Raw genomic sequence first — 22,402 nt, forward strand, 5'->3', positions numbered from 1 at the left:
GATGGGGGAGACCTGCCCCCACCTGCCTGGAAGAAGACCTTGCCACTAGTTACCTCTAGGCTTAGTAAAAGAGAACTATTCGTCCACCAAACTGCTTAAGGGCTCCCCTTCCAGGCCAACTTCAGCCCGGGGCCCCTCAAGGGCTGTGTCCTCTGCTTTACCACACACTACTACTACAGGGCCATTCTCACAGAGCCCCAGGCTGCAGCGTCCAGGTCTGGAATCAGCTGAGGCTCCCTGTGGCCACCCTGCCCCTCTCCTTTCAGCCTCCAGTGAAATTACTGGTGAACCTGATCCCCCATCCCAGGCAATCTGTGCTGGCACTCAGGCCTCTGTCCTGGCCTCCTGAGTCCCACGGGGACACCTGAAGTCCACAGCGTGTGGCTCAGTGCACATCCTGGCCACTCAGTCCCATATCTGGAGCTTGAACCCGTTTCAGGCATCTGAGTCCCATCAGGGCAACTGATCCCCATTCTGGGCACCTGAACCTCTTAGGGGTACCTCAGTCCCCATCCTGATCATCTGGGATTCATCCTGGCACCTGACCCCATGGGGGTGTTTCAGTCCCCATCTTGACCATCTGAGGCCCATACTGGTCACCTGAGTCTCACTGGAGTACCTTGGTTCCCATACCTTGTGATGGGCTTGATGAGTTCTTCTGTGGGCCTTGTTTCTAGGCAGAGTCTGGCTCTGGCCTGTTCCCCCCTGCACCCTATAAATGTGGTTGTGGAAAGCGGGACCAGTGTGGCTGGCCTGTAGCTCTATTCCCACCCTCACGCTGCTGGTGGAAAGCATGAAGGCCACGTTGTTAGAAGGAGCTGTCATCAGAGGGAGCTGCCACCAGGTGGCAGCCTTGTGCTGCACAGTCTCTACCCTGTTGGCCTATGGTCCTAGGTGTGGCCTGAGCCAAACTTTGTACACGTGGGGAAATAGGTCCAGCTGGGGGCCCGGTTTCTCACACCTCAACTCCACCTTGTTGCCATGTCCACCATGGGATGGTCTGGGCGTGCTGCTCACTCAAGCCTCACCAGCCGCTCTGGCCAGTCTCCCTCAGACCTGCTGACCCTTCCCGCTCAGCCTGAGCCTGGGTTTCTGAAGAAGCACCATCTCTGTCACAGTCAGCTGGTCTCCCCTCCTTCCAGCTGGGGTCCTTTACGTTGGCCCCCAGTTGACTTCCTTCTCTGTTGGCAATATCTCCCATCATGCCCCAAGGCTGCTCACAATTCCTCTTCCCCTTCTGATGTGCTACTGCCGCCTCCAGGAGGTCCTCCCTGACTGCCCACTACCATTCTTTGGGAGAGCCCTGTACAGAGTGGCCAGCAGGTCCCCAGTAGCCAGGGAAGTTTGAGGAAGTGAGGCCACAGTCCCAGGGAGGCACTGAGATGACATCCCCCAACCCAACCCCCTTGCTCTCTCCCCATCTGTTCCCCCTGTGGGTCTTTCCACGCATCCCTTGCTTTTTTGTCTCTGTGACTCTTCATCCGATTCTGAAGCCTTGCTCACCTCGCTATTGGTGTGTCTCACCATCTGCACTGCCTCTCCCTCGGCCCACCTCCGTTTCCGTCTGCCCCTCTCTGTCACTCGGGCTCTCTCTGTGCCTGACTCACTGGGACACGCTTTTAACAGGCACGTAGACACCGTCCACGGCCCCCCTACCCTGTGATCTGCGCCCCTTTCCCACAACTCTGAGCGCTTTCTCCAGCTTCAAAAGGCACATTAATTACTCTAATGAGGTCAGGAGAGACCCCGCGCTCTGCCATCCGGAGCCGGGAACACACAGCCGGCCCCCGCAGCCCCGCGCCTCCTGCCCGCCCCCCTCGGGTAGGAAGGGGAGCCCCGCCCGCTACCCGGCCCTTGCGCCTGTCAGCGCCGTCAGCGCGCGCACCCGCGCCCCCCGCATTAGTGTCGAGTAACTGGCAGGCCCCGCCAAGGTTAATGCACTATTAGCAGGAAGTTCTCGGCGGCTAAAAGCTGGGAGCGGGGCCTGTCAGCGCGAGATGAAAGGCCTGGGGCCCGGCTGGCTGGAGGGGCGAGTGTGCGTGTATGCGCGCGTGTACGTGTGCATGCTGGATCGGGAGGCCTTCCAGTACCTTCTTCCACCTTGCAAACTCACGCATGGGCCTAGGCGTGGCACACGGCCACGGGGACGCGACATGGCAGCCACGCATGCGGGATGCACACACAGGACACAAGCCCACACTCGTGCACGGGTGTTGCAGCTGGTCCCAAGCCTGTGCCCGGTGCGGGTGCACAGACCCACGACCTGCGCTCTCGAGGCCCCTCCCACAACTTCCATCCCTTCCACTCGCTACCTGGGGAGTGCCCACTGGACACGCCGCAAACCAGCCCCTCTGCCCGCGGGGGCCACGTGGGGGTCTCTGGCTCTTGGGTGCGCAAGACACCCTGCCCCCAACTTCCTATTTCCATCTGGGGAATGGGGCCAGGTGGGGGCGGGGGAGGCTGGACACCTTAGGCTCAGAAAGTGGGTAGCCAGTGGTCAAGGCCAGGCGTCTTCCCTGGAGAGCGGGCTCCTCTGCTGGCTCTGATGTGGGTCTCTCTCCGATGTGGCCCCAGCACCCAACAGGGTCACCTCCTGCTCACCTGAGGTCAGCAGGCAAGGGAGCTGTGCCCTCTGGATGTTCTGGGACCTCTCCCCTGATCCTCCATTCTTCCGAGGGAACTCAGGGCCCCCCATCTCCTGCTCTCTGGGCTGTCTGAGCCACCACCTCCCTCCTTCTAGCAGCCCTTCATGTCCAGGTGCCCACCGAGGGGTGGCTTCACCCACAGCTGTGTTGCCCTTGGATCAGCTGTTTAGATGTACCTTCACTGAAAGTAAATGATGTCTAAAACCCTGCTCCTTATCCTGCTGTCACATGTCCTGTGCCCAGTACCCACATGGAGCTGCTGGTGGCGCCTGTGTTGGACCCAGCTGATCTGAAACTTGGCCATCCTTGTGGGAAGTTCTTTTGGACAGCAAGGGTCTAGTCCCCAGACTGGCAGGTGGGCCTGGGAGGAGGGGGGCTGTGTCCTGGGTCCTGCGACTGGGAGGTTGGACTGGAGGTGAGGAGGAGGTAGGGAGGGGGGAGGAGGAGGGAGGGACATTGCTGGGGAGGCACCTGGTTGGTTGGGCTCTAGCCTGGGTGGGGGGGTTACAGGGGTGTTAGATGTGGGCTGAGGTTTCAGGGCCTGACTGGACACTGGACATAAGGGTGGAAATTTTAATCGATCAGCAAGAGAAAGGGACAGGTGTGTTTGTTTATCCTCAGTAACAGCCTGGGGAGCTCTCCTTGAGACCTCTCCCACATGCCAGCAGACACCTGCTCCCCACTGCCCGTGGGGACACACACCACACCCTGCTCTGACCTGGGTCTGTGGAGCCCCAGACCTACCAAGGCCCCCACCCTCCTGGCAACCCCTTCCTGCCTCCTGAAAAACTCTTGAGCCGGAGCAGGTGGTGGATTTGGTCCACTTTTTTCTGTAATGAGAAATTCCTCCCCGCATATTTTTAGCTTTCTCCAAGGCACCACGGCCTTTGAAGGTTGAGGGTGCCCTGGACACTGATCCCAAGCCCTGGCGATTCTGCTGATGGGCTGGAGTGCCACAGGTCATGAGTGCTGGGTGGTGGGCACTGGATTTGGGATCAGTGGGCGGGTGATGGGGGGTAGGTGATGTGCTGGGGGTGGTGGGCAGTGGGTGAGCAGGTGTGGGTGCTGGGTTGGGCTAGTGGGTGCTGGGCTGGGAATAGTGGGTAGTGGATGATCGGTCACAGCTGTTGGGCAGTAGATGGTGGGTGACGGACCAGAGCTGACGGGCACAGGCTAGGGGCAGGTCTGGGCCTGGCTCAGTTGAGACCCTCCCAGAGTCTGAGGCAGACCTTCAAGCCTAGGAGAGCAGACCACTGTGAACAGGGACAGACCCCCATCAAAGACCCTGTCCTGGGTCTGAAGCTGAGGCCAACAGTCAGCTCTCAGTGACCCCTGTCCCTGACTGAGCCTTGAACTAAGACTGACCCCTGTCTCCAGAGTGAGCCTGACCTCTGACCCTTGACTCCATGACCCCTGACCTCAGCTGACCTCCTGATGGCTGATCTCGAGGCCAGGATGGGCACGCCCTCTGGAAGGAGACAGAGCTTCCTGGGCACCCACAGCGGTCCCCACCAGGCAGGGGTCCCCAAGGGCAGCTGGGCAGCTGTGCCTGCAGCCCTGTCCCCGCCTCGCCTGGGGCCAGGCCATGGAGCTGCCCTGCCCTCCCCTCCCCAGGCCCCCTCCTCCGGGAGTGGCCAGCGGGTGCAGGAAGGTTGAATGGGGGACGTGCGCTTTGTTCCTGTCCCCGCTCGGGCTCTGACCTTGAGAGAGATACGAGAACAGAAGGAAAACGGAGCTTCTGCTCAAATCCTCTCAGCAGCGGCAGCAGCGGCGGCTCCCGCCTCGGTGGCCCCTGCATGCAAATGAGTCGACCCATCCCGGCCTCAGCCAGGGCATCCCCTTGCCCGCTGTGCCCTTCCGACACCCCCACCCCTGCAGGTCCAAGTCCTGCTGGGTGTGACAGAGGAGACCCCCCACCTGTGAGGTCTCATGACATGGGAGGGGGCTCTAGTCCCAGGGCAGTGAGAGCTTTCAGGCGGTCCCCTTTGGCAGCCAGGCCTGGCCCCCTGGGCTCATGGCCCCTGTCGCTGGGCTTGGGCCCCACGCCTCCCTGAGTGGCCACCCCATCACTCCCCAGAGAGCCAGACCAGCCAGCCTGGGCTGAGCCTGGCCTATGTGGCTGGAGCCCCAGACTCGGGCTCCAGTGGTCCAGACGGACTGTTTGGAGGCCTTGACAGGTGAGCCTGGGCCAGTTCTGGTCCTCTTTCAGCCTTCTGGGCCTGTCCCAGCCACCGGGGGGCGGGAGGTGGGGGCATGTTCCTATTTTCCTATGTGGAGCCCTCTAGGCCAGGCCTGGGACTTCAGACTCCGGCAGCTACAGTCAATGGACAAGATCCAGGAGCCAGAACACCCCAAACAGATGGGCAGAGTTCCCTGGAGGGCAGAGGACAGACAACCTTGGGGGCGGGGCTAGGGGAGAGGAGGGCTAAAACACTGGGAGGACAGGCCTTGAAGGAAGAACTGAAATTTAACAGGAGGAAAGAGGAAGGCCTACCAGGGAGCTGCCTGAGCAAAGAGGGGTAAGTTCCAGAGGAGAATGCTCAGGGAACACCTGGCATATGCCCACAGCATATCCAAAATGCATTTACCCTCCCCACCTGACTGCGGTGAAGCTCTGGCCTCTCGAGTGAGTTTTCTGCAAGGAGTTCTGATAATCCCTCACGCATGACCTTTCAGCTCTAGGCTCCCAGACTCTGCGCCAGGCCAAGCCTGGAAGAGAGAAACAAGTCCAGAGAGGTAGAACCTGGCTGTGTACTGCTGACCCTTTCCAGCCAGCACTTGGTGACAGCATACCTTCACAAACTCAGAGTCTGGTGAGCGAGAATAAGAGCAGAAATGAAGGACAGGACCCCAGTTCCTGGCCCACAGTCAGCCTCCCCCCAATCAACTTGTTCCCCACATCCAGGAGTGGTCACTTTGAGTGCCCCAAACTGGTCAGGCAATCTAGCCCTCTGCTCCACCCTCTTGCCAGACACCTTTCCAGCCCTTTGCCCTGGTCAGACTCTCCATTCTCTTACCTCCTGCTGGCCTGGACCCCAGTCTGGGCTGCTGGGTGTACTGGGCACCTGCTATGCCTAGTACCTTGCATGGCTGAGGTCAGGATTTCTGTTTCCTTTCCTAGATGAGGAGATAGACTCAATGAGAACTGACCACTTCGGTGGGGGGGTCCCCGAGGGTCCTTCAGGGAGGCAGCAGTGGCCGCTGACTTTCCATTTGGGGCAGTGAGACTGCAAAACCCTTCACCAGGCTGGACAGGGTGGCTCGGTGTTGGGGGAGCCTGAGTTAAAATTCTGGGGTCCGGGTTTGAGTGAGGGAGGACACAGGGCGGTGAGCCATTTCTGGGTCTTCTGTTCCCTTCACCCGGTTGGCTCTGCAGACCAGATTGCTGGCTTGAATGGAGGTGGTTGAGAACTCGGTGACCCTGGGTCCGGCCCCAATGATGAAGAAGGTGCACTCAGAGCCCCACAGAGTTGAGGTGACAGGGGGCAGGACCTGGGGAAGGTGGTGCAAGCAGCCCGACCAGGGGAGGCATCCCGGACGGTCTGGGCGGGGCAGGGGGATGGGGAGGTGGGGGCGCAGTTGGGGCTGCAGCCCCTCGCCCAGCCCCCGCGTGGCCGGGGCACGGCAGGAGGGGGCGCCCGCGGCCCTCCCGGCGTTCGGGCGGGACAAAGGCCGGAGCCCCGGCCCCTCCCCGGCGGGTGCTGTGGTGACGGTCCGCGCTGTTAGTGTCCGCGCGGCCGGGCCGGCGCCCGGGGCGACCCCGGCGCCCCGCCCGCCGCCGCCTGACTTCTCGGCGCCCGAGGTCGCGCGCGCTCAGGCGGGGGCGGCCGGGGATCTCCAAGCGCCGGCGCGCCCTCCTCCCGCCCGCCCCGCGCCCGCCCGCTCGGCGGCGGCGGAGGAGGCGGAGACGGCTGGCAGGCGGCGGCCAGGCGAGCGCGGCGGCCGGACCGGGGCCATGGCGCCCGCGCAGCGCCCGCTGCTGCCGCTGCTGCTGCTGCTGCTGCCGCTGCCGCCGCCGCCCTTCGCGCGCGGCGAGGACGCCGCCCGCGCCAACTCGGACCGCTATGCCGTCTACTGGAACCGCAGCAACCCCAGGTGAGCGCGGCCGCGGGCGGGGACCGCGCGCCTGGAGACCCCGGACTCCCCCACCCCAGCCTGGCCTCCCACCCCGGGATCGGGGCGCCCCTGCGCGCCGCCCCCAGGAGTGGGGGCGCCCACTTCCCACGGGAGCCTCCAGGGAGTTCCGGCCACCGGAGTTTGGGGGACTCACTCCGCGTGCATCTCCCCCCGGGGCGCCCCTCCGCCTACAGGTTTGGGAGACTTGGCGCCCTGCTTGCCTCGGAGCGCCGCCGGCCCAGGAGTTTGGGGATCCCCTCTGGCACCCTCAGAAGCTGTTTGGCCCTGAGTTCCCTCCCCAGACTTGGGGCACCCAATGCTCAGGTCTCTCCGGGGACCTCCGCTAGCTTTAGAGTTGGTGGGAATGCCCAGGAATCTTGTCACTGAGCCGCACCCAGAGGTGAGGGACTGAGGTGGGGGACCGTGACCCCGCAGGGGAGGGTTCCTCAGGCGCGTTCTGTCGGAGGCTCCCCAGATGAACTTGGGGAAGTTGGAATGTCCCTCCGCGTGGGCCAGTGTCCACATTTGCTCCAGGGGGTCCGTGGTCCGAGGTCTCGAAGGGACAGAGAGACTGAGGCACAGAGGAGGCTCGGGGTCTGTCCCCAGAGTCCTGATCAGGTGGTGTCCTCCCCTGTCCTCCTTGCACTGATTGGGAAACTGAGGCGCAGAGGGGCCAAGCAGCTGGCTCAAGGTCACGGTGAGGGGAGCAGAGCTGGGGCTAGGACCCAGGTGGCCTTGTGCCCAGCCTGCCACGCCCGGCCCAGGTGCCCCGCCCACCTGCCTGCAGACCTCCTCTAGGTCGGGTACTGAGTTCGGTCTGGGGGCAGCGGGAGCCCCTGCTACTCGAGCGAGAAAAGTTTGCTGGGGACTGACCACATCCTGGTCAGCAGTGGAAGCCTCAGACCATCCAGGGTCTGGGAGGCGGGAGTGGGCTGGGGGTCCCATGGGAGATGGGATCTAGGGTCCTACAGCTCCCGGTCCGCCCCACCGTCAGGGTCACGGTCATATCCAGGCCAGCTGGGCTGCAGGTGGGGGCAGGGTTGCCGGCCTCCTCGCCCCCTGATCCTCTGCCTCCAGTCACTTTCTTTGGGTTTTCAAGCGCCAGCCGAACTGCCTGCCTTCCAAACCTGCGGTCCCCTGCCATCCCCTCGCTGTCCCCTGCTGTCCTCGGTCTTCCTGCAGAAAGTTGCATAAAGGATTGTCTTTGAGGCCAGCCCTGGGACCAGGGCAGCTTGTATCCCAGGTTGGGGCAGGGAGCCTACCCAGCCCACCCAGACACCCCCTTCGTTTGCCTGGCTATGGGGTTGGCCCCGGGGCCGAGGGCAGAGACCTGGGGCGGAGGAGGGATGGCCGGGCCGTTGTGGAGCGGGTTCCCTGCGCCTCCCGCCCCACTGGTCACATGTGGGTTTGATTACGGTTCTTCCCTGCGGCCGAGCAGGGAGCCCAGCGGGCAGCACTTCCCCGGCCCAAGTTTTTGGTTTCAGCCTCGGAATCCCGTCCCAGCACGGCCTGTCCTTTGTTCTAGCAAATGCCAGACCTGCCAGGAGCTTCCAATGGGAACGGAAGAGGGTTGCAGGGGCCAGCCGCTGCTCCACCTGCCACAGGGCTGCAGGCAGGATGCCGGCTGGGAAGGAGGCAGCCCCCGATGCCGGCTCTGTCCAGCTGCTCAGCCGCCTCCTGTTGCTGACCTGACAGCTCTCTCTGACCAGCCGCCCAAAGGGACGGCCTCACTGTCCAGCACAGACCCTGGCGGTCAGGGCTGGCCTCTCCTCTGCCTCCTCCTGCTTGAGGCGTTCTGGGTGGGAGGTGACCTCTCCGACTTTCTGCAGCGGGGCCTGGGGTCCCAGGGAGCCCTTCACCTGGGAAGCCCGGTTGGGTCAAGAATCAGGGCTCCGTTCACCGCCACGGTTGGGGGTCTCTGCTAAAGGGTGGCCCCCTCAGGATGTTGGGTATCCTGGGGTATCTGGAGCGGAATCTGTGTCCAGTGACTGGGTGAGTGCCGGCACAGGAGGGGGTGCTGCCCAGCCTCAGGCTCTGAGGGCACCCGGAATGGACATTTCCTGAGGGTACCCAGTCGCGGGGGCAGCTGCCAGGGTGCAGGGAGAGGTGTGAAGTCGGCGGGTGGGTTTGATGCGGGAGGCAGTGCCTCAGCCAGAGACGAGAGACAGGCCTGTGCGGGGACAGGCGAGAATGGGGTCAAAACAGGGAGACTGGTGGCGGCAGCCGGCAGAGGAGCCAGGAAACGCAGGGACAAGACGTGCAGAGAAAGAGGGGGGCGCACACAAAAGGCATCATGCGTTGGGAAGGGGACGAAGCCAGAACTGGGCCGCCTCGGGTGGGGTACCGTCAGGCAGCAGAGGAGCCACGGGGATGCATGCAGGCTGGTGGAGGACCACCAGGCCCAGGCAGTGCTGCGGTGAGGCCGGCCACCCTCGCCTGGCTGGCCTGTACCTGTGCCGAGGTAATGAGTGTGTGGCTGTGTTTCCCCAATTGTGTTCTCCTGCTGTGCCGTGGATTTCCTGTGCACACAAGGCTGGCCGATGCTACCAGGGAGCCCCGCACCCACCTCCACCGCCGCCAAAGGGTGGAGACTGGGTCCAGCCACGGACCCCTGCACCCTCGCCAGCCGGCTGTTCAACCGTCTATCCATCCAGTCCCTGCCTGAGCTGGGCACTGCGGGTCTGGCTGCCAGGCATCTCTGGGCCTGTCTGTGGCCGTATTGGACTGGGCCGGGCATCCTGGCGGGCTGCTTCTGGGGCTGTGGGGGTGCGGGGACACCTCGGAGGCTCGCTGGGCTGCAGGGCATGTCCACTCAATAGCTGTGTGTTCTTTCCCATGTGTTCGGGGTTCCCGGGGCCGGGAGGTGCACAGCTGTGTGTGTGGCGCACACACACTGCCCACCCCCCACTGCCACACAGACACTCAAGTGCCTACATGTGTTTGGCAGCCCTGGCCCTGTGTTTCTGCACACGTTTCCGCATGTATGTGCCTGGAGAACATGCATGTGCAGGGTACATGCGTGTTTGCAGTAGTGTGTCTGGGTGTAGGATGTGCGTGTGTATCTGTGCATGCAGATCAACACCTTCGGAGAAGGTGTGTCTGTATGTGGGGTGCACGCATGTCTTTGGAATGTCTTCATGGTGCACACACGTGTGTCTGTGTGTACAGCCTGGCTCTGGGGGCCCCGGTGGGGGTGCTGACAGCCCACACCAGAGGGGGGTGGTCACAGCTTGCCCTCTGTGCCCACCTGACCGCTCCTCCACCCCCTCCTCCAGCCCAGGTGGGTCCCTGCTGGGGGTACGTGTCCGGGTCCTGTGGGCTGGGCTCCTTGCTACCCATGGGGCAGAGGGGCCATCGAGGTTCAGAGCTGGCACCGGCAGGGACCCTCCTGTCCCTGAGTCCCCCTCCTGGTTAAAAGTCTGCAGCCTGTGTGGACCCAGTGGTGCAGACCCTGAGTGGGGGTCGTGATCGCCCTTGGGTATGGGCAGCGGCCACGTTCCCATCTCAAACGACCAGGGGGAAGATGGTGACTAGGACTGCGTCCTCCCTGTGGGGGTGTCGGGCACCCCTGGTGCCTGCCAGCCATGCCAAGGCCTCCAGGGAACCGGCTTTGAAGGGGGCGATGCCATATTTTGCCGCATGAGGCTTTTTTGTTTTGTTTGAAAGAAGCTCATCCACTCGACTTAAGGGGGACTTGGAGAGTGAGGACCCATGGACCCGGGAGTCTTGGGGTCCAAGGGTGTGGTCTGGGGGGCCATGGAAGGCTGGAGCTCAGACTTGGGGATCTGGCAAGCCCTTGGGCTAGTGGCTTGGCTGCTCAGAGCCTCTGCATCGTGTTTCCTCTGTGAAGTGGGGCAGCGGGCTGTGCTCCTCTGCAGATGGCAGCAGGGCTGGCACAGTGTGGACAGGTGAGGCATGGATGTGAACCCAAGGGACCAGAGGCCCCCGCTGGGGGGGTGGGAAATGGAGGCCATTCCTGCCTGCAGGCAAGCAGGGAGGCTCCAGACTGGCCCGCAGTGTATCTGCAGCAGCAGCGAGGTTCAGGTGGTTGTGCAGGGGGGGGAACCGCAGTGCTGGGGTGGGGGGCCAGTTCTGAGGTGCCCCCCATCTGCTGGCAGCCTGCGCTCTGAGGCTGGGATCCACAGGCTCCTTTTCCCCAGCCTTGGTCCCTCCCCATGGTGGACAACTGCCTCCCACCCCCACCCTGGGCAGCTCAGCATGCAGAGGAGGAAACTGAGGCAGCAGCTGAGCTGAGGACTGGGGGAAGGGCAGGGACTGGCCTCTAGCCTGCCTGGGAGCTGGGCCCAGGGAAGGGGCAGCCATCTCTGACCTCGAGGGCCCTCAGCAGATGTCCCCTGAGGGTCATGGGTCCCTCGAAGCCGCAGGAGCAAAGGTGGCCAACCTTGGAATGCGCAGGTGTGTGAACGGGGGTCTGGGAGGCAGGGTTCCTGCAGGTTCGATGGCTGGCTCTGCAGCCCCTGAGCCAAGCCCAATGCAGAGTCCTGCCTCAGCAGCAGGTTCCCTCTCCTCACCAAGGCACCCAGCATGGACCAGCCTTGCCCCCCAACCCCCTGGCATTGCTTTGGGGAAATTGTTTGTGGCAGACAGTTCCAAAAGGAGGGCTCGACTGTGTCCCCTGCCCAGTGGGCCAGGCAAGGAAGGGCACAGCCACCTTTGTGCTGCTGCATTGCGGACACACAGCTGAGAGCTTGGAGCACACAGTCCAGACTCCGAGCTCTGTGGGCTGGCCCTGGTGGGGGCTCACCCCCATACCCACTCCCATGCTGGGTCTTGACTTCGAGGGGTCTATTCACCACCCCAGCCACATTGCCCCTTGCCCCTCCACCCCAGCCATGCACCCCCTCATCTCGCCTGTCCACTTCATGGGTCGGGCTCCCCATTATGCCCCCGTTTCATGGACCCAGAGAAAGTGATTTACCCATGGCCAGAAGGAAGTTATGTCCAGTGGGAGGACCCCCTCTGAGAGGCATGCAGGTCTGGGGCTGGCTGAGGAGTGCGGGGACACCACACACAAGGTGGGGGCTGAGGAGGGCAGGGTGACCCGGGCAGACATGCCCTGTGCACTGGGCACCTAGGCCTCCTCCTGTCTGAGACCAAGGCCCGGGGTGGGGGTGTGGGCTGACCCTGCGGCCCTTCCCTCACCTTCCCCACCCACCCCACCCCATTTGTTTCACCTCCTGCTTCCATGGTGGGGCCCGTGCCTCAGTTTACCCTGCACCCACAAGGCCATAATCGTCCTTTCTTGGCTGATGCTGCACTATTGTGAGGCCATGATTTTCTTTCCTTTTTCTTTAAAGCCTTTTCTTAAATATTTATTGGGCTGTGCCAGGTCTTGGTTGCAGCATGCGGGATCTTCGAGCTTCTTTGTGGCATGTGGGATTTAGTTCCCTGACCAGGGATGGAACCCAGGCTCCCTGCATTGGGAGCATGGAGTCTTAGCCACCAGATCCCCAGGGAAGTCCTGAGGTCCTAATTTTCAGTGAGGTCCCAGCCTTGGCTTCTGGAGGCCCTGCTGTCCTTTCGGGCAGGCCTGGGTGTCTCTTTGCTGGGGTCTTCATTAGCATCTCTGAGCCCTTTAGTAGGAGCTGTGAAATGGCTCAGACCAGGGAGACAAGAGACAGAGAGTTGGAGAGTGAAGGGGACAGACTCTCCCGCCTGCCCGTCCTTGCCTCGGTTTCCAGGTTGGGAAGGCAGCCCAGCACCCCACTCCCATTTTGGGTGAGACTCCTAATTAGTTTCTATGCTGTTAGCATCTAATGACTTGACTGTCGCCTGACTGGAGCTAATTAGCTGCAGGCCGGGTGGTTGCCAGAGGAAGGGGTGGTGGGTGGGGTTGGAGTGGCTGCCTGCACGGTGGACATTGGCAGGGGGTAGGCAGGGTGAACCACTGGGGGTGAAGGTGTAGAGGTTGGGGGCGGGGAGGTCTGAAGCCTGGGGAGCCCTGTGTCTGGGAACCATCCCAAGCCAGTCATTAACCCCTTAGTGAGAATTTCGATCTGTATCTACTGCTCCCAGGGATCATTTGCATATCAGGCCTCCGCACTGGTGGAGGAAATGAAGGCTTTGTCTTGCTCTCACCAGGCTCGGCTTGGAGTGGGGTCCATCTCCCCTGCATCGATGCCACCCTGAGCAGGAGCGAGGCACCAACTTGGAACCGGGAATGCCAACGCAAGGCCGTGGCTATTTTAGAGTAGGGAAGGGAGAAAAATGTCCATTTTGGCTCCCAGAGCTCAGGTGTGAGGGTGGGTGGGGGGCTTCTCCTGGGATCCGCCTGCCTGGGGTCCCGGCTTCACCACCTTGAGGCAGCTTTCTGCTCCCCATGACTCTAGCACCTCAAAGGCCTCGAGTGTTTGGCCTTTGACTAACAAACATGTATTGAGCACCACTGTGTACTGGGCCCATGCTGGCCACCAAGCAAGGGACAGAGAAGGAGGCTGACCCCAGGAAGGCAGACAGTGGACTGTGTAATGGTATAAATACGATGATGTCCAAAAGAGATGAGTTGGGGAGAGTAGGGAAAGGCTTGTCAGGCCGAGGGAACAGTGTGTACAAAGGCCCTGGGACAGGAATAGGAGCAGCCCCGAGGCTGGCATGGCTGGAAGGGAGTGATGTGGGGAAGTCAGGGGATGATGAGGTTGGGGGTGGGGGCCATATGAGGCCCCATGAGCCTGGGAGGACTGTGGATTTTGTTCTGAGTGATGGGGAGCCAATAGAAGGCTTTGAGCTAGTGGATGGCGAGGTCTGATGGACACTCAGAAAAGTGAGTACTGGATTTTGGGGGGCCCAAGTGGGACCTGGGTGTCCAGCCTCTGACCCAGCAAAGCAGCTTTGGTCGCTGATATTCTAATGACGGTGAGCTTCGGGGACCTGATGGTGCTGGTGTCAAGAGGGGAGGAAGGCCGGCATGATGGGGAAAGACAGGCAGGAGAAAGGGGAGACAGTGCAGCCCACCTTTTCTCCAGAAGTGCCCTGTGTGGAGTCACGTTCTCTTTCAGACTGAACGTACATCCCTGGCATCAAGCCAGGGACAAGAGGGAAAACTGAGGCCCAGAGGCCAGGACCAGGACTCCCCCACCTCTGCCTATGGCTCCCCGTCACAGCCTCCCCTGCAGGGCCTGCTGGGGTGAGGGTGGGCCCCTGGGCAGCTGCTGGGCCGTGGCTGTCATCGATCGGTTGATCAATTGGGCTTTCAATGGGGCCGGGAAGGAGCGAAAATGACTTTTCAAAAAGCCTGGAGCAGCTTCTGCATCGATCGTGCCCAAGGGGCCAGAGGATGTGGCCGGTCAATGAGACACCTGTGCCCGGCCAGCCACGGAGCAGCCCATGGGATGGACAGGGTCCCAGCCCCACTCAGGGCCGCCCTGCATCTATGCGGCGCCTGCTGTGTGCATAGCTGAAGTTCTCCCATCTGCCTCAGGGACCACCTCCATGACAGTTGGAAACTGAGGCTTTGAGAAGAGAAGGCAAGACCCAGCTGGGCTCTATCCTGGGTTGGAACCAGATGAGGTTCCTCGGCCCCCAATGGACCTGCACTGCCAGACACATTTATTCTGCAAAGGCCTTCCCACCTCTTCGGGAGGGAGTGGGCACCCTATTCCTGGGCAAATCCAGTGCAGCAGGGAATGGCTGGGAGTGAATCCACTCCCCCTACTCCCTGACTTGAAATTCTCCGAACCTTGACTCCAGCCACAGACTTGAAATCATCATCCGGGGTCCCTCCTGACGGGTGGGGGAACTGAGGCACCATGGCCGGTCCTCTGCCTGCCTCCTTCCCAGCTCGAGGGTCCCCGGAGCCCTTGCCCCCGCCTGACACAGTCTTGGGGTGGCGGGGGGCCAGCCAACGCCATCTGATCATCCAGCCGCCCCCTCAGGTGCCGGCTGTGCCAATTAGTGCTCCTGGTATGGGGGCTGCCTTGCTCCCTTCCGCGGTCCGGGGCGGCTAGCACACGGGCACAGAGGCAGCGGTGGGGCCGGGGTCCCAGTAGCCTCACCCTCCCTCACTGCCACCGCCCCTCACCAAGCCTCAGTTTCCCTGCTGGTGTGAGGAGGGAGGAGGTGGGGGAGCCTGCCCCCAACCCTCCACTGCCAGGCCTTTTATGTGCTAATAATCCCCTCTTGGGAGGCCCCCTTGTCCCCCCTCGGTCCAGGCCACGTTTACATGACAGGGGCCCAGGGGACTGCGTCTTGGAGATCTAAGGGCTCCTGGCGCTGTAGCTGGAGGCATTGATGGAAGGGGAGCTCCCTGTCCCTCGCTCAGCTGACCTCCATCCTTGCCTGATGAGGCTGGGTCACGGGGGCCCCCAGGGAAAGGGGTACAGGCTCTGTGACAGCTGAGGAGACCTCCAGGGCCAAGGCTGGGAGGCAGAGCTGGGGGGCCAAGGCATCAGGGGTGGGGAATCAGGGAGTTGTGGGGTAGCTGCCAGATTTTGGAGGCTCTGGAGGGAGGACGAAGAATGTCACTCAGGGTGGAAGGGGTGGGGCTGAGGGGGGGTCAAACCCAGGGCACTCTGGAGTTGAACTGAGGGATGGGGGAGTCTGAGCATCCTTCATGTCAAGCCCCGCCTCCTCTGGGGATACAGGAAAGGGGCCAAGCTTGCCTCAGAGAGGCAGGGATCACTGACATGTGTCCCAGGTACTCTGGGTCTTCTTGGCAGGCAGATCTGCAGAAGGAAAACAGGAGGCTGTCTCTGGGAATGGCATGGAGGGCTGCCTGGAGGAGGAGGCATTGAAGTCAAGCAGTTAGTTTTTGGAGTGGGACTTCCTGGTGGGGGGGATATCTTGTGCCAGGACTGTTGTGGCTGAAGGGCTCAGATGTGGATTCTGCAGGGAACTGGAGGTCTGGGGGGCTGTGAGTCACAGGGTGCCTGCTTGGGTGCGTGTGGTTACCCAGAATGCCTGGGGGCAGGCCCTCTTCCCTGGGACAAACCTCACTGTGGGCTTGGGGTTCAGGGCTAGTCTGGGTCTCCAGGCGCCTGCTCTGGCCTTGGTGTGGCAGGGTTGTTGTGCCTGGCAGGGGACCATGGGCTCAGACCCTGGCATCTGACTGTGGGCAGGGTGTCCCCCTCCCCAACCCCTCGCCCTTCCCCCATCTCCGACCTACCCTTTTCCCCTGCACTGACCCATCACCCACACACCCTCCCAGGGCTCCCCATCCCCCTGTGCTGACCAGTGACCCCTCCCCATTTACCCTTTCGTTGACCCTGCTCTTGTCCCCTACACTGACCCATCAACTCCACACCCTCCCCGGGCTCCCCATCCCCAGGCCCCGCCCCTTCCCTGCTCTGACCAATGACCCCATTTACCCCATCTGTTAACTTTCCCTTTTCTCCTGCACTAACCCGTCACCCTACTCCTGGCCCCTGCTCCTCATCCCTGAGCCCCCCTCCCGGGCTCTGACCGCCGGCCCTGCCCCCAGGTTCCACGAGGGCGCGGCAGACGACAGCGGCGGCTACACCGTGGAGGTGAGCATCAACGACTACCTGGACATTTACTGCCCGCACTACGGGGCGCCGCTGCCGCCGGCCGAGCGCATGGAGCACTATGTGCTGTACATGGTCAACGGCGAAGGCCACGCCTCCTGCGACCACCGGCAGCGCGGCTTCAAGCGCTGGGAGTGCAACCGGCCCGCGGCGCCCGGGGGCCCGCTCAAGTTCTCCGAGAAGTTCCAGCTCTTCACGCCTTTCTCTCTGGGCTTTGAGTTCCGCCCGGGCCACGAGTACTACTACATCTGTGAGTGGGGGCGGGCTCGCTCCCCCTCCCCCTCCCCTCCCCTCCCCCTCCCCTTCCTTCCCCCCTCCCTCCCCCTCCCTCTTCCCTCCTCCGCCAGTGCCTCTTGTCTCCAGCCTCTCGCCCTCGGCCTGCGGGTCAGCCTCTGGGCCGCTGAGCCAGTGGCCCCACGGTCAATTCGTCTTACTCTGAGACCAGGGGGGCCCACCCCATGTTGCACTGAGGCCAGAAACTAGGCCTGCCTAGTCTGGTCGGGAAGGAGTGATGGAGGACACACCGTGAACCGGGCAGGCATCTCCCAAGCCTACTCCCGTCTGTCCTCCTCGCACCCGCGAGCTCAGATTCCCAGAGGAGTGTGGAGGCGTTTCAAGGTTGGAGGCAGCCTTGGTCCAGGTCCACTGGGCATTCATGCCCTGCTGTAGGCCTGGAGGGGAGGGCGGGTAAACTGTCCCCGCCTCTGCTGGGCGTTAGGGGCTCCTGAGGGGCCCCTTCTTCCTCCTCCTTACCAAGTGCCAAGGGCAGGGCCTGGCATGGCAGAGTGCGCCCAGGGTTCAAGTTCCCACTAGCCAGGCCTCAGCAGCCCGGTAGTCTCTGAGAACCTGAAAACAGGAGGGTCCCGCCATAGTCCCTTCTAAGATGAGGTCCTAGGAAACCCACCTGGGCCCAAAGCGCTGACTCTGAGGGGTTGTGCGGTCCTATTTCTCAGCGTTCTGGAGGCTGATGGGGAGCAGGTGGGGAGCGGGAGGGGGGCCTGCCCCCCCACCTGACAACCCAACCCCCTCCCTGGGCTTCGGGGAGGGACCCAGCGCCTCACCACCCTGGTTCCCACTGAGTCAAATTAAACTCTATGAGGCTCCATTTCCTCCTTTCTCTGCTCTATTTGGAATTTTTCCTTTTAATTCGGGGAAGAAGAGGGTGGGGGAGGGGAAGAAGGTGCTTAAATTAAGTCCCCGTAATGTAAGAAAAATTACATTTTTCTTTCCGAGATGGGAGTTTCATAAAGATAATTATTGTAATTATTCGTCCTATCTCTGTGACGAATGTTATTTTTATTACGTGCTTTTTATCTTCATCTCCCAGCACGAGGGACTTCTCGGGGGCAGGCAGAGGTGACGGCCATAAAGAGGACCGGCCAAGAACACAGGCGGGGACAGGCCTGGCCGCAGCCATGTGGGTGCCCGTGCCTGTTCACCTGTGTGAACCCCACCACCCGCGGCGCCTCAGGCCTCCCTCCCTGTCCCCATCCTGGCCCCCAAGCCCCTCTCTCCTGACTCATGGCCAGTGCTCTTGGACCTCCCCTGTTCCCCAAGTGGGCCAAGAAGCGGGGGAGCCCTATGGTGGAATTTTAGGTGTGAAGACTCAATGTACTTCAACCTCCACGTGACTCTGGGCCTTGTGGGTCACTGTCCAAGGGAGGCCAGATGCTGCTTCCTTCCTAGGCCTAGTGGGCTCAGGCAGTCACCCAGTTGGGGCTTCCCTGGTGACATAGTGATAATAAATCTGACTGCCAATACAGGAGACGCAAGAGATGTGGGTTCAATCCCTGAGTCGGGAAGGTCCCCTGGAAGAGGGCATGACAACCCACTCCAATATTCCTGCCTGGAGAATCCCATGGACAGAGGAGCCTGGTGGGCTACAGTCCATGGGATCACAAAGAGTGGGACACGACTGAGTGTGCATGCACACCAAAGCACCTACCTTGGGCCACATGAGGCCTAGATAGGGGGTGACTTGCCAACATCGCAGATCCCTGAGAGCAGGGATTTGATCTCAGGTCAATCATTTGTTTGTGGGGTTTTTTGCTATTTGATTTTGTTTTGTTTTGGTTTTGGCTGCACTGTGTGGCATATGGGATCTTAGTTCTCTGACAAAGGATCAAACCCCTGGACGGCCAGAGAATTCCTTTTATTTGCATATTGAAAACACACATTTTTATTCATCACCTTTGAACCTTGCCCTGTGCTGCCCTGGAGTAAGATGGAGTCAAACATAGACACCCCACCTCCATCTCTGGGGTTAGGATTCAGCAAAGTGAGGGGCAAGGGAAGCATGCAAGAGGACTTCTGGGAACTCATGGGCATTATGTCTGGGCCTTTGATGTATGATGAGGAGTTTTATGTGTGGGTTCCCCTACCTGGGGTCAGGCTTGGGTCACGGGCATGGGGAAGGAGATGCAGTCCCAAGAGGTCCCAGGCACCAAGAGTCCCCTGCCCTACTAATCCCCAACCCCTCTCTTCCAGCTGCCACACCGCCCAATGCTGTGGACCGACCCTGCCTGCGACTGAAGGTTTATGTGAGGCCAACCAGTAAGTGCTTGGGGGTCAATAGGGTCCTCAACTCACAGAACCCACTGAGTGGTCAGTGGAGTCAGAAAGGAGGTGGTGACAGCGTACCTTAGGGAGTCCCACAACCTCACCAATGGCTGGGACAGGCCCTGCAAATGGGGCCATGTCAGACCTTCAAGAATGAAGTTTTGGGGCTTCCCTGGTTGTCTAGAGTTAAGAATCCTCCTGCCAGCGCAGAGGGTGTGGGTTCAATCCCTAGTCTGGGAAGATCCCACATGCTGCGGAGCAACTAAGTCTGTGCACCACAACTATTGAAGCCTATGTCCCTAGAGCCCATGCTTGGCAGCAAGAGAAGGGGCCAAAATGAGAAGCCCACACACCGCAATGAAGAATACCCCTAGTCTGCTGCAACTAGAGAAAGCTTGTGTGCAGCAATGAAGACCCAGTGCAACCAAAAACAAATTTAAGAAAGAATGAAAGTTGAAGTCTGCAGCTGGGCCTCCCTGAGGCTGAAGCCCTCTATACCCAGAGTGGGCTTCAGGAAAGTTCTCCAGAATACCCATGTTCTGAGCTCTTGAAACATTGTGATACTCAGAGGGAAGGGGGGTTCCCATGGCCTCACTACCTCACCCGGCTCCAGGCACATTTATTGGGCTCCTGCTGGTTGCCACACTCTGTATTGGAGGCGTTGCCGCAGAGGTACAGGGACATAGATCCCTTAGAGCAGGGACATGATATCAGGTCAATCATCTGGTTACACTGTTTTTTTATTTTTGCTGTTTGATTTTATTCTGTTTTTGGCTGCGCTGTGCACCATGTACGATCTTAGTTCCCCAATCAAGGATCAAACCCGTGCCCTCTGCAGTGAAAACCCGGAGTCCTAACTGCTGGACTGCCAGGGAAGTCCTGAAACTGAGATGTTTAACAACATTGGGTCTTGATGAGGTCTAGGAAGCAGGGTGGGGGTGGGTGGGCCTGCCACTGACCACCCTGTCTCTTTGTTCCCCCACAGATGAGACCCTGTATGAGGCCCCTGAGCCCATCTTCACCAGCAATAACTCCTGCAGTGGTCTGGGCAGCTGCCAGCTCTTCCTCAGCACTGTCCCCGTGCTGTGGACCCTCCTGGGCTCCTAGCCCACCACAGGACGCTGGCTCCACCTCGAAGGCCCGCCTCTGAGACCAAATAGAGATGCCACTCCTCCCACTACTGGTGCTGCTCTGTCAGGCAGGGCTGTCCACACGTCCCAGACTGGCCGGGGCGGGGGCAGCCGAGGCCCCCCCAACCCGTGCCCGAGAGGCTGGTTGTCCGCCCAGCTCGTGGCCACACCATCTTGTCTGGAGGCTCTGGTGAACCCGGGGACCTCTTGGCAATGTTTGGATTTTTGCTTTGTTTTGTTTTTAGTGTATTTTTCATGGTTGGATTGGAAAGACTTGAGTTTCTAATTTAATTTATTCCTTGCTGTCGCCTGTGACTTTGGGAAGGAAACAGAATGGATGGATGGGGCAGGGGTTCCTGGCCCACTGGGAGAAGGGGAACTGGGGATCCCTGGCCTGGTCATTCCATTTGTTGGTCCTGGCTGGAGGTGACCGTGGAGTGGACCCCCAGGTGCCCTGGGACAGGCTGGCCTGAGGCAGAAGGGGCAGGTGGGTAGTGAGTTCCCCTGACTCTGGTCCATGGGCCCTCAGACCCCTGTCCACCCAGCTCTCCCCTCCTCCCTCCCGGTCATTGTCTCCCAGAGAAGAAACCGCGGGGTTTCACTGGAGGTCACCATGGAGCCCTGGTCCTGGGAATCATAGCATCCTAGTATCTTAGCGATGTCTTAGGCCCCCACGTCCCCTCAGCCTCGCACAATCGCCCCAGAGACAGAGAAGATGTTACATTTCTGTAAATAGAGCCAGCAAGTATATACTGTGATTTATTTTTACTGTATTCCTGAGGATGGACTGGAATGTTTTTTTCCTCACCCCTTCATTTGGGGGGGAGGGTCTTTTATTTTGGCGGGGGGGTGGGGTAGACTTTTTAGCGTAGAAGCCGCACTTCGCAATAAGCTCCTTTGTCTGTCAGACCCCCTTCCCTCTCTATGACTAATGTTTGTAAGAAAAAAGGAAAACAGGACAAAACAAAACAGGACAAAGCTGGGGGGAGGGGGGCGTTGAACATCACCACCCAAAAGAGAAATCCCCGCCAGAAGACACTTTAATGAAGTAAACAGCTCATTTATACAAATTTCATATTTCTACCCGCCTTTCCTGATCTGTGTTTTATATATATTATATATAAATATATATGGTGCGCGGCCGCTGGGAGCCGGCTCAGGCACGCCGGCGGTGAGGGGGGCTTTTGTAGGGGTCGTGGGTGGGCGGCCTTGCCACGCCTGGAGCTGGCGACGGGGCCTCCCCCACTCTGTCACAATCAACTTTGGATTCTGTATTTTTTTATAATAAAATGAGCGTAAGCATCCAGGGTGTGTATTTGTATTTGGGGCCTGCCAGTCCTTGTTGGAGGGGTGCTTTGAGCTCATAATTCGGGGTCGGGTCTGGGATGTGCTGGAGAGCGATGTCTGCAGACCATAGGGCTGATGGCTAATCTTTGCCTCTGGGTGTGCGTAGTTTGGGCGCAGGGCCCTGGCATGAGCATTTGTGGGGTGCTGTGCCTTTGTTCACCTCCCTGGGAAATGGAAACATGCCCCTTCTCCCCAGGGCAGCTATGGGGAGGCCCGGAAGAGGCAGGGCTGCCTTTGAGTACACAGCAGGGGCTTATTAAGTGTCTACCACCCGATGCACCTGAGCAGGTTCGAATCCCCAGACCCCAGGGCCAGTCGTTTCCCATACCCCTCATCCATCCTGAGGGCAGTCCCCAGGATCTATGACAGGTCTCTTAGGATCCTACCAAGTTCTATGTGTGGTGGTCCACTGCCTAAGACTCTGAACTCCCAATATAGGGGGCTTGGGTTCGATCCTGATCAGGGAACTAGATCTGACATGCCACAGCTAAAGATCCTGAGTGCCACAGTGAAGACTGAAGATCTCTTATGCCACAACTAAGACCTGGTGCAGCCAAATAATGAAACAGTGGGAAAAAAAAAAGTTCCATGTCATCTTAGTCGCCAAGCTCTGCCAAAGTGTGACTCAGTGTCCCCAGTGACTCCAGGCCAGTGTGGAGGTTTGTCTGTCATCTCGAATCCCCTCCCAGCTTTCCAAATGGCATATATCAGAGGGTTCTGGAGTCCCAGGGGCCTTCACCCCAGCCTGGCCCAGGAGAGGCACAGAGTGGGGCTGAGGGAGGGGGCCTCGGGGCTGCTCCTTGCCTCAGTGCCACCCGAGGGGACTGTAGCATCCCCGGCACAATTAGCGGAGAGGGAAGGCTCTCGGCTAATTAATTCGGCCGTGCTGGGTCCGGCGACGGGGGCTGCCTCTTAATGAGGCCAGCGAGCAACACAAAGACCCCTGTGTGTGCCCCACCCGCCCTGCCCAGCATCAGGGGACGCAGGGTGGCCACTGTGCAGAGTGCCATGGAGGGAGAGCCGAGGGACCCCTGCACTCTGAGGCTTCCTTTGCCCACCCTTACCGAGACCCCTCACCCAAACACCCCAACTCGACCACAGGGCT

The 22,402-nt window shown here is 60.5% G+C and overlaps 1 protein-coding gene and 1 long non-coding RNA gene across 5 annotated transcripts; one reads left to right on the forward strand and one right to left on the reverse strand.

Annotated features, from left to right (window-relative positions):
- Positions 1–6,302: 6,302 nt before the first annotated feature.
- Positions 6,303–21,252, forward strand: EFNA2 (ephrin A2). Of its 4 annotated transcripts, none has more exons than XM_081502496.1 (5): positions 14,928–15,094; positions 15,437–15,520; positions 16,198–16,511; positions 18,749–18,814; positions 19,806–21,252. In XM_081502496.1, the coding sequence occupies exons 1-5, from the start codon at positions 15,009–15,011 to the stop codon at positions 19,925–19,927; spliced, it is 672 nt and encodes a 223-aa protein (XP_081358622.1). In that variant the 5' UTR covers positions 14,928–15,008; the 3' UTR covers positions 19,928–21,252. The 4 variants fall into 4 exon arrangements, 3 of the variants coding, with proteins under 3 accessions (XP_081358621.1, XP_081358622.1, XP_081358623.1); XR_014057187.1 differs by having other exon boundaries at positions 14,939–15,094; positions 16,198–17,678; positions 19,806–20,243; XM_081502495.1 differs by lacking the exons at positions 14,928–15,094; positions 15,437–15,520 and adding an exon at positions 6,303–6,740.
- Positions 12,057–14,825, reverse strand: LOC145511734 (uncharacterized). The gene is made up of 3 exons (XR_014058116.1): positions 14,458–14,825; positions 12,861–12,962; positions 12,057–12,367 (listed from the first exon to the last, which is right to left on the reverse strand). It is a non-coding gene; the product is annotated as an uncharacterized LOC145511734 (long non-coding RNA).
- Positions 21,253–22,402: the final 1,150 nt, after the last annotated feature.

This window comes from Giraffa tippelskirchi, chromosome 6 (genome assembly GCF_054371585.1).
Source record: "Giraffa tippelskirchi isolate mGirTip1 chromosome 6, T2T-mGirTip1v1.2.pri, whole genome shotgun sequence".
Lineage (NCBI taxonomy): Eukaryota > Metazoa > Chordata > Mammalia > Artiodactyla > Giraffidae > Giraffa > Giraffa tippelskirchi.